The sequence below is a fragment of the Peromyscus maniculatus genome, chromosome 21 (genome assembly GCF_049852395.1).
Source record: "Peromyscus maniculatus bairdii isolate BWxNUB_F1_BW_parent chromosome 21, HU_Pman_BW_mat_3.1, whole genome shotgun sequence".
Classification (NCBI taxonomy): Eukaryota; Metazoa; Chordata; class Mammalia; order Rodentia; family Cricetidae; genus Peromyscus; species Peromyscus maniculatus.
The window spans coordinates 35822367-35833165 of NC_134872.1; the positions used below are offsets into that span (position 1 = coordinate 35822367).

The following is a 10799-nucleotide window of genomic DNA, read 5'->3' on the forward strand; positions in this document are numbered from 1 at the left end:
TGAAAATCACTAACATTTAACTGAGAGTCCCTTGAACAAAAGTGTCCCCAATGGTCTCCTCATATTTCCTGATAGTGAATTCTGAGCACGTGCAATACATCTAAATAACAACCAACATCTTATGCAAATGTAAAAAAAAAATAGATAAATTGGGCCCTCCTCTGCTTCTAGGTGTCTATCGATAGATAAAGGGGCCAGCTGGTCAGCAAAAGGTCTGTGTTCTAAGTACCCAGACAACTTCAGCTGTTGCTATCCAGAGGAAGGAAAGCTGTGGGAGAGGGATCAATGGAGACAAATAATACTCCCCATTGTTTACGAGTGGCACCAAAGTATCATGGGAGACAACTTTGAAAATTCTCATTATTCGTCTGGCTAAATGAAAGTTGCTAGCCCCTGCTCTGGCCTGAGCACAGTATTGACTTACAGAGCCAGTTTTCCTCAAATACTCCTTTAAAATGATGTATCCTTTGTGTAAGCTAACCATTTAGCAAATCACAAGAGATTTCTCCCAACCAACCCTTTCTATTCCATTTTAATATTTTCATAGCTTAAAATACAAGGCTGCTTTAAAGAAGCACCTGAGTATACCTGAGGCCCCCAGTCCACGGGAAGGAAGGAGTTATTACATAGATAGCCGAGAGCCCATAAAAATTCACTACAGACTACACATGGCTCAATCTACATTTCACATCTGTCACATATATGTATATATATGCATATATGTATGTATATGAAAATAAAAAATGTTTGAAAGTTTCTACATCAATAAGACAATCTGTGCACTCAAATTATCTACAGTTCATCATAGAGGAGACAAAGGCAACATTATACGCAGTAACTCACAAAATTGTATGGATTTTCTTCATTGGAGTAAGCTGTTTTCAGGAGAGAAGGGGCGGCAGATTGGTCATAGAATGTGAACCACTGCTGTGGCTGCTGTATGAAGAGCACCTGACTTGAATTTAATCCATTTGCTTCGGCTCACTTCCATTTACAAAGGAAAGCAGAGGTGGCCAGCAGCCCCATTTGAGCTAGGAGGAAAGCTATACTTTTACTAAAAAGGTATTGTCTCATATACCCCACTCCACATTGCTGGGATGTGAGAGTTACCTGTGGTTATTTTCTCCTGTCACTTCAAAAGAAACCTGGGTCTCTTAGAAGGAATAAATAACTAAAGCTAAATAAGGAACAAATCACAGTCCATGGCTAGGAACGAAGGCAGATCATTTTAAAAAAGAAGAAATATTATTCAGTCTCTGGCATTTCCCAAGCTCTGGACACTTTATATTTTATATTTTTTTTAAAACATGGAGCATGAGATTTTTACATGACAGATAAGTCACATGGTTGTGTTCTTGAATTACAAAGTCCAAACAATGAAGGGCGTAGAAGTATGCATTTAAATTTCAACACAATCCTGAAGCATTAAAAAGCCATGACTTTCTCTTGATTTCAGGGAATATAATTTTAATGCACCACAAGTAACAGTTAATATCTACTTAACCCATGGTCTATTTATAAGAGAGTTTTATATGTCATACTTCAGGTAAGACACAATCCCCCCTTAAATATATATTGAGCACTTACCGATCTTTGCAAGAGATGCAAGCAATATCCAGAGGGTGACCTCATAGGGAATTTGAACATAGTCATAATCCAGTTCAAACACAGATATCCTTGCATCAGGGTCTGAGCTGGAAGCAGCAAACCGAGCATCAGGTGCCTGTTGGGCAGTGGAATTTGAGGATTCATTCACATACGATGATGCTTCCGAACATGCAAGGACCATCAGCCATAGCAACCAGCTCCAAGAACGAAAAGCCTTATGCAATGCCAGACCCATGCCTGTGGGTCTCTTACTATATTCACCTGGGAGCTGATGTGTGCCATACATCTGAGGCAGGGCAGGTTTCCAGCCGCATTACCCAGATGAGAGGTAATATATGTGCAATCCAGAAGTCATTCCCAAACGAGTCCAGTTTGATGATTCTGCAGGTACATGCCTTCAAATCTTCGTGATATCTGTCAATTCAGGCAGCTCAGCTTCTCGATCAAATAAATGTAGGCTTCCAACGGGAATCTACCTGCAGGACCTTCACCCGATTGTGAATTGAAGAGAAATCTATGAAGAGAAATCCCTCTTAATTCAAAGCTGTTTCCTCACTCACTGAACACCGGCTTCATCTTGTGAGTGTAAATTGGAAAGGATACTCATTCCGTGAATCACTGAAGTCCTTTAATAAGGAAGGGAATCCTTCCTGCCCTATTGGATCCTAGGAGTCACCTGTAGTGTACCTGATCCTCCACACCTCCCGCTTCTGTCTCACCTGTTTTGAACCGGTCAAAGCTGCAGGTAGCTCTTGATCCACACTTAATTATTTGCTTTGATTTGATTTTTGTGATGAAATGCTTGCTCTGAAGATCCTTGGCAGGCTACGCTACTGACACCTAGTGGGCACCTGCAGCATGGCACCCTTTGCGAGTTGGTAAAGACAAGTTGCTGACCTTGGAGTTAGCATCCAAACCAAGCCATGAGGAGAAAATGGGACTGTCCTGGAAGACCTATCAGACGGTTTTCATAGACAAGGGAGGCGGAAGCAAGGCAAGGACCAGGAAGATAATGAACGCTGAACTTCCTGGCCAATAATGTATGGAAGAAACAAGGCTCCCAGTCTTCATAAACTTCATAGACAGTTTCTGCAAAAGGAAGAAACAAAATAGGAAGTTGGGTGAATGTATTGGAAAACCCAGTTGAGAAAATGTTCTAGAATGCCCAAACCTGCAGTTAACCGTTTCGTTATTGTGGTCTGTCTGTACAAAAGAAGTGTCTGCATGGACTGTCTGTAGGGTTCAGAACTGGTTTTGTCAAAGGTTCTTTATCTGGGAGTGCCTACTTGTATTCATTCCATAAAGCAGATAGGACAATAAATAATAAGATAAATAAGGAGAAAACCTTGGAAAAGAGCCAAAATTTCCCACAGATTTACTATGTATTTTCCTAAAGACAGCTGAAGCAAGGATGTTAAAAACAACAAACAAGCTGTGCCTAGGGCCACAGTGTGTGTCCCTTTGAGTCTTACCGTGTTAGCATCCTCTCTTGTCCAGTGCGCCTTACGGAACAACCTTCTGATTTCCTTTACAAATGGAAATTCTTTAAGATGGAATATAGAAAGCAACAGAATGGAAGAGGAGATAGCACACCAAGAGCGTGGACGGAAAGGGGGATTCGTTTTACGAATAACTCCAAGGTCAGCTTTGGCGGAACTAACATTGCTGGAAGCGGGGAGAAGGGGGACGGTATACTAGAGAAATGCGAAGGTCAATCATTCAAGAAGATACATAACAATCTGAAGCATGGATTTACACAGTAAGGTTAACTCCGGGTAGAAAAATTGGATGAATTTCAACACCATTTAGTGTGGTAGGATGAAGGTCAAAGTCATATAGATCATTTCAACGGACACAAAACATATGAGACTAAGCCAACATGTTTTCATTTTTAAAACAGACATTAAAAACGGGAGTAGAGGGATATGCCTTGAAATGATAGCATTCCCAGGCAGCAGGTTACCTCTCGGTCAAAAACTAAAGACTTTGCCCTGGTCTTACAACACCCCCAAGCAGGTTCTATCCGGCGGAATTAAACAATAAAGAAAGGAATACCCGGGTTGATTTGAGAAAGTAAAACTACTTCTATGTGCTTGTGATGCAATCTTTTTAAATGGAAAATCATTAATAATTGACTAAAAATCTGTTAGATCTATTTAAGAAGTTTGTGAGCAGAGTCATCAGAACCAGTTCCTGGGCCCTGGCAGCCTTGAAGAGGTAGGCTCAGACACCTGTCCTCACTATGCCAATTAGATATGCAATACTGAAAAGCCGGGAGAGAAGATTTAGTCAACATGGCCATGTTGGGAAAAGGACAAAGTGGTCCTGTGATCCCCACCCACCCACCACATCCATCTTCTGGGGTCCTGACATGATGTTGGGATTCATCACTAAGCAGTACCCATCAGCGGAGTCTTTGCCCATAACTGACCTGTCAGTTGTCTCCCCGCAGGTGGCCTGAGGTGTGAAATCTCTTTTCCTGGAAACAAGTTCCTCCTCTGCCTGGCACCAGGCTTTAGCCTTTTTCTTCTCCCAGTTTGAGCTTTCTGGGGAAATTCCAGTGACTGATAGCCAAGGAAACAGGCACAATTGTCTCTTACGAATTCATACCTGATTACAGATGTACTTCTTACATAGCCAGTGTTCGATATCTTTTAATTATTTATTCTAAGGCACTGCTTGGAGTTCACAACGTTAGGGCCTGTCTCACTCTACATGCTTCGTGTGATTAATCATACTACAAGTGGGAACACGTAAACACAGGCCTGCAAACGCTTCGTACCCCCCACCAACAGTTTCAGCTTGAATATCAGAAGTGTGCTCCTGTGCTTTGCGTGGGAGAAGGTGATAGGCTGCCTTGTAAGACCAGGGCCCCTATGAGATGGCAGCTGACCTTGCTCAGCCCAGCAAGGACAGTTGGCAGCAACGGCCTTTCTCCCAAGATAAATGGGCTTGCCTGAAGCTGACAGTTCCAGGAAAGAGAGACCACAGAGAGACCCACAGGTAGCCCCCAAAGCTGTATCTGCTTCCTCATTTCCAGAACCCCCATACCTCCATAAAGGGTCTCAGCTAGGTTTTTCTCTCCACAGGACCTCCATCCCATGTGCTTCCTTGTTTAAAATTAACAGTGTCATTTGCTGAGGTCAGACTCTGGTCCCTTTCTACGTTCTGTCTTTATACACCGCCTCAGAAATCTAACAGAGGATTTATATAATACAAGAGGCAGAAATACATATAAAAGAGCCAACAACAGTTAGAAACTACCAGAATTAGAATTACCAGAAAATTTAGGAAATCCTATCTGGGTTGCCATATGTTACCAAGGAAATTATGGTTCCCTGGGTTCTTAGTCACATTAATAAGAAGGAAGCTGGAGAAATCAAATTGATAGGAGGTTAAAAGAAAAGCAATGGGGGCGTTAAGCTGGGGATCTTAGCAGCTGCCCAGAAAAGAGAGTTGGAGAACAGGAAGAGAGAAGCCATGCTTTTGAGTTAGACATCCACGTTCAGCAACAGGGTTCAGCAGACAACCCCACGGCGGACGAGCAGGTAAAGTGGAAGGGACTGGGGTTCCTTCTGAGAAAGAGTGAGAAAGCCTGGAAGTTGGCCACTATCCTTCTCTGGAACTGAAGAGTCCATTGTATCATGGAAGCAATAATTATTCCTCTCATCTCTTCAGCGTGGCTTCAGGTGAATTAGTCTTTCTGAGACAGGGTCCATTGGGTGGGTGATTAGACAAGTGATTAATACTCCCAGATAAATTAATTTTTTAAAATAACATTTTTAATTCATTTACTTATTTGTTTATTTTGCATGGTGTAGAGTAGTGATCGTGTGTATACAGCACTGCACACATGTGGAGAACAGAGGACAACTTATTTGAGTCTCTTCTCTGTTTTTATCACATAGGACCAAACTCAGGTCTTCAAACTTGAAGGCAAGCACCATTAACTACTGAGCCTAGCCCAAAATTAACTCTTAAGGGAGAAGACAATGACAATGATATGTCCTATCTTAACTCAGGACTGGAGGCAGATTCTATTCTTCTGAGCAGGAGTAAATAGTTTTGTCTTGCTAGGCTTCAACGGAGCCCTGATGTCCTTCAGGACCACGGTAACACCCTTCCCTCTGAAGAAGTAACCCAAACATCATTTAGTAGATCAATTGAGACTGGAAGATACATATAACCCATTTCCACCATGAAAATCCAGACACCTACTTCTAAAGTTATTCCCAAGGTCTGAAGTAGCAAGATTACTCAAATGGTAGGTTTTGAGTCTTACTGGTACTGATTTTTAAAAAGCAGAAATGTCAAAAGAATTTATTGTTCATTTGATATGTTGACAGTCTAAACATGATGCATACTGAATAAATAGCATGTATTTTTTGCATGTATTAAACTTACATATTACCAGCATGCTGGTACACACCTTTAATCTCAGCACTTAGTAGGCAGAGGCAGATGGATCTCTGAACTAATCTGGGCTACATAGCAAGTTATAGGCCAGTCAACACTACAAAGTGAAACCTTCTCCCAAAAACAAACAAACAAACTTACATGTCAAACTTTTGCAAAATATATAAAGTTTAGACATAGAGTTTTATATGTTTCCAGTCATAGGAAATAAAATAAAATACAACTATTTTAAGATAGTTGCTTGAAAAGTGGCCATTTAAAAGATGCCAACATAAACAAAAACTTAAATGAACCTCAATTTTGTTAGACATGGTTCCCTAAGTAGGCAAAAACTTGACAAAAATTAGTAGAAAACATAAGTAATCATCTCAGAAACAAACTCCTGATAATTTTACAGTCCACATACACAACAAATTTAGGTATTAAAATATCTGATCTCAGCATCACTTAGAACAAAATGTATTATCTGTCAGCAATTATCCTAACAAAATCAGCACATCTCAGTGCTGATAAAACTCATGCATATTTTATATGAGCTAAAATTCAGAAATCTTGTGAAGTTTCTCAGCCTACAGGCTAATCCTAAGGTTGATCCTTTAAATTTGCATTTTAAGTTTATCTAGTAAAGTTCATGTTAGAAATATTCTGAGGATATTGTTATATACTTATTTTTTGTTATGCTGACTATCAAGAAAGTGTTTTGCATGACAATTCTTAAAAATCTATGCAGTCCATATAAATTTTATAATTAAAAAAAAACTTACGACTCTAATGAATGTTTAAAATAAACCAACTGTATTGTCAGTAGCATTTTAGATATTTATTATCTCTCTAAAATAGTGGCTTTAGAAGCCCCGGTACCTCTTGTTTTCTCACCCTGTTTTCGGGTTTCCAGAACTAAACCATTCCACCAGGAAAAGAGCGTGAAGATGACTTTTCAGCAAGTTTGACTGAGACAAAGTCCTGTGCATTCAGTTTTTCTTCAATTCCAAACTTTATAATCAATGATCAAGTGTGAGAAGCAAACAGCTTTATTAAAGGAAGAGAGAAAAAATAGAAGCAGCAGCCCCTATGTAGTAGCATAGAGCCCAGGTCATCCCTAAACGTTTTCATACATTCACATACAACATGTGATACATGTGAGGGGGATGTGGGAGGCACAGGCCTTCTTGGAAGCCAGAGAGGTACATCCAATGCCAGCTTCATCATCTCAGCCTTAGACCCTCCTGACAGTGTGTGTCACTGACCCTGGAGCTTGTTGCATTTCAGGTAGGTTGGCTGTCTAGTAAGTCCCAGCAATCCTCCTGTTTCTGTTGCTGCCCCATGCTAGGAGCATAGGCCTATGTGGCCATATCTGGCTTTTATGTGGGTGCTAGGTACCAGAACTCAGGTCCTTGTTTACACAGCAAGCACTCTTATTCACCAAGCAATCTCTCCAGCCCCACCCCCTCCATTTTATACCTTTTTTAAAGTATATTTTATTTCTCTCTCTCTCTCTCCCTCTCTCTCTCTCTCTCTCTCTCTCTCTCTCTCTCTCTCTCTCTCTCTCTCTCTCTCTGTGTGTGTGTGTGTGTGTGTGTGTGTAGGGGTATGTGCAGGTGAATGAAGGAGTGAAGGTTTCCTAATGAAACCAGAAGAAGGTATCAATCTCCTGGAGTTGGAGTTACAGGTAAATAGAGAGCTACCCAACTTGGGTGCTGGAAATAGAGCTCAGGTCTTCTGCTAGAGCAGTATGCACTTCCTGAAGCTCCCCCACCACACACATTTCAAATTAGGCATGTCAAGAATTGTAATTTTTATTACACAACAGGTTCAAAACACAAATGTAAACATGAAGTGGCCAGATGCTTGCTATTGAGGGTTGTTTTTTTCAGGACCCCTAGAAGCAGATTTACCTTTTGCTGTTTTAGAAATCATCAGAAGTTTAGAAAAGGATAACTAGGCAGAATTCTCCCTGGGAAGTACTAAGATAGCAGGTAACATTTTTCCTTGGTTACCCAAATGACAATCAAGGTCTCTTTAGCACCCCTGTTTCTCTATCTGACATGGCTCAACAGAGCCACAAAAGGGCAAACATTTTAATCTTTCCTATTACGGCAGCCACCCAAATAGTTCAACAGAAACAGAACACTGTGTAAACCGATGACATGATCAACATGACCACTCCATGGTGTATGGTTAGGAGGAAGGTTTTTATTGTCGATTGTGAGGGAGAGAACAGCCAGAGGCATCTGGAGGAATCTGGAGCAGAAAGAGAAAGAAGTAGACTGAACATGACCAGCAGAATGGATCTTGCCAGAAGAGAAGCAAGAGCAGAGTTGGGGGGTGGGGGGAGATGGGGACAGTATGTATGGTAGTGCGTTTTCAGGTTCCTCATGGCTTTACCCAGCAGGTCCGCATAGAGAGGATGATTAGGACCATGGTCCTGAGTGCAGGTGTCTGAGATAGTCTACACTTGGCTGTGCTGGGGGGGGGTGTCTTTTGCTCCACCCCTTGGCATCTCTATAAATACCCTGGGGGCAGAGACAGTCAGGGCTTGTTGGAATAGGTTCCAGGCCCTCTAGAGGCTATCAGTTATTTTCTATCTGTTTATCTCCACAATCTAAATCCTTCTATCTAATATTTTCTGCTGCTCGCACTCAAGAAAACTCTGGGGAGCTGTGGGGTTGGTGGGTAAACGCCCCGCAAGTATGTTAAGAAATAGCAGGGTTATAAGGAGAATGAGTCACTGTGGGTAGGAAAGCCAATACACTGGAGGGAGTTTAAGGTAGGAGAGGAAATGAGAAGAGCTAGGATGCTAACTAGCATGGACTTTGAAGAAATGTGTAACAGGTGCTTATGACACTGGGGAAACATGGAGGCAGGCATGTGTTTGCTATACTAATAGATACCACATCTATCTTTTCTGTCTTTTGGAATTTGGGGAAATGGAGTTTCCTTTGGACCTGATAAATACCAAATTTATAGAAGAGTCATCAACTTGATGGAGCCTGTCACATAAATGGTATGTGTTGGTAGTGTTAGACAGGATCTGACTAGGCAGCTTAAGGCCAGGAACCCAAAAGGAGTGGCTTCAGGAGTATCATTGCTTGAGGTTAGAAATACCAGAAGGGAGCTTTGATTTCTGATCTTCCTAAATGAGTAACTTCACCTGGAGGCTATATGTGAAGGTATAACTGAAACTCCAGTCCAGACACTAATACCCCCTGATAAACAGCTTTAGAATTAGATCTTCAGATTTTCTTTGTGGAGACAGGGATATATCTATTCCAATTTCAGCCAATTTCATAAATGACTTTAGAGTTACCTCCTCTGAAAAAGGGAATGTTATTGTAGCCTTGATTGGGCTCTGTTGATGCCCATTAAGGCAAAGCTATTCCCTACTGGTTAAGATAATGGAATCTATTTCCAGCCTTGGGTGGAGACCTAATATCCCAAGCTCCTAAAAACACAAGAGTTAATCCACCTGGGTCTGTCAATCACCTAGACAAAGGACCACTTCCCAGAGAGGCTAATTTGCCTAAAGATATGCTAAAGAGATGGGAGGAATAATTACGCCTTAATAAGATGAAGTACTTTTCCTTCCCAACATCCTACCCTGGGGATTATGGACCTGCCTTGAAGCCCTGTCTGCCTTTCTAAGTCTTGTTGTCTTTTGTTTGTGTGTTTGCTTGCTTGCTTGTTTTTGAGTTTTCAAGACAGGGATTCTCTGTGTAGCTCTGATTGTCCTGGAACTCGAGCTGTAGACCGGACTGGCTTTGAATCTAGAGACTGGGTGCCTCTCCCTCCCAAGTGCTGGGATTAAAGGTTATGTCATCACTGCCAGGCTTGACGTCTCAAGACTTAACTCAGAAACACAAAACCTTTTCTTTTTCTTGTTTTCTTTCCATTTCTTCAGATACTGGCCCGATCCTAAATCCACTTTCTCGATCTTTACTCTTTCTTATTTACTGTCTCTGAAGCTACCTCTCATCTTTCCATGTGGCTGCTTGCTGAACTGTCATGTCTGACAAAAACCAAGGCTTTCCTCCTTCCTTTTCCACACCTCCCTTCCCCAGCAGATGGGATTCTAGCATACCTGACCCGTGATTTTTTCTTTTAAACTTTTTAATAAAATTGTTCTTGAACTTTTTTCTGTGTCTGATCTTAAACTCTTTTATTAATGAGAGTAAGAATCCTGAGACAGGAGTCTCCCTGGCAACACATGGCAGCCTAGATGGGATTTCTCACTAATTACAGTAATATAAGCGATAGCTTATGGATGAGCTTGTAGCCACCTGGGCAGGAATGCAGACATTATAAAGAGATGCCGTGGCCCTCCCTTTGGATATCAGAGGATTGAAACAGCGCTCCCCCAAGAAGTTAGAATTTCTTGTAATAAAAGTAATCCAAATGGCTCGGGACTCTGAAAGACAAAGCCAGTCATCAAAACCATCAAAGTGGTCCATAAAGAAACTAACCAGGGCTCCAAACTAAAAGAAATGCAAAGCCTGAAGTGCATCAGTTGTGGAGTAATTTACCAAGCATCTCTCTCAAGAGTCAGAAGCAAAGTCTCTGCTTCACTAAATAGAGACATAAGGTGCTAAGGTCACTGGAAGTGGAAAGATGAAGTCCCCAGAGTGAAGTGATTCTAGTAGATGCATGTAACCATTCAATCTTTCCTCTTCATTGTCAACTTCTCAATGTCCGATGAACAAAATGTGTCTTTCACCTTGGCAATGGAAAGGGCAACTTTTATCCTTTTCTGTCTCTTTCTGTTGGATGTTAAGTCCTGT

The 10799-nt window shown here is 41.4% G+C and overlaps 1 protein-coding gene across 2 annotated transcripts in view; it reads right to left on the bottom strand.

Annotated features, from left to right (window-relative positions):
• The window catches only part of Slc9a4 (solute carrier family 9 member A4), a 63816-nt gene extending 61119 nt beyond the window's left edge, over nt 1-2697 (bottom strand). Inside the window, exon 1 of one of the 2 annotated variants that reach the window (XM_006980408.4) lies at nt 1588-2697. In XM_006980408.4, coding sequence (XP_006980470.3) covers nt 1588-1894 — 307 coding nt within the window. In that variant the 5' untranslated portion in view covers nt 1895-2697. Of the gene's footprint in view, nt 1-843; nt 945-1587 lie in introns of those variants that run through there. The other variant, XM_076557341.1, reaches the window with a different exon arrangement.
• Between the last annotated feature and the right edge of the window lie 8102 nt (nt 2698-10799).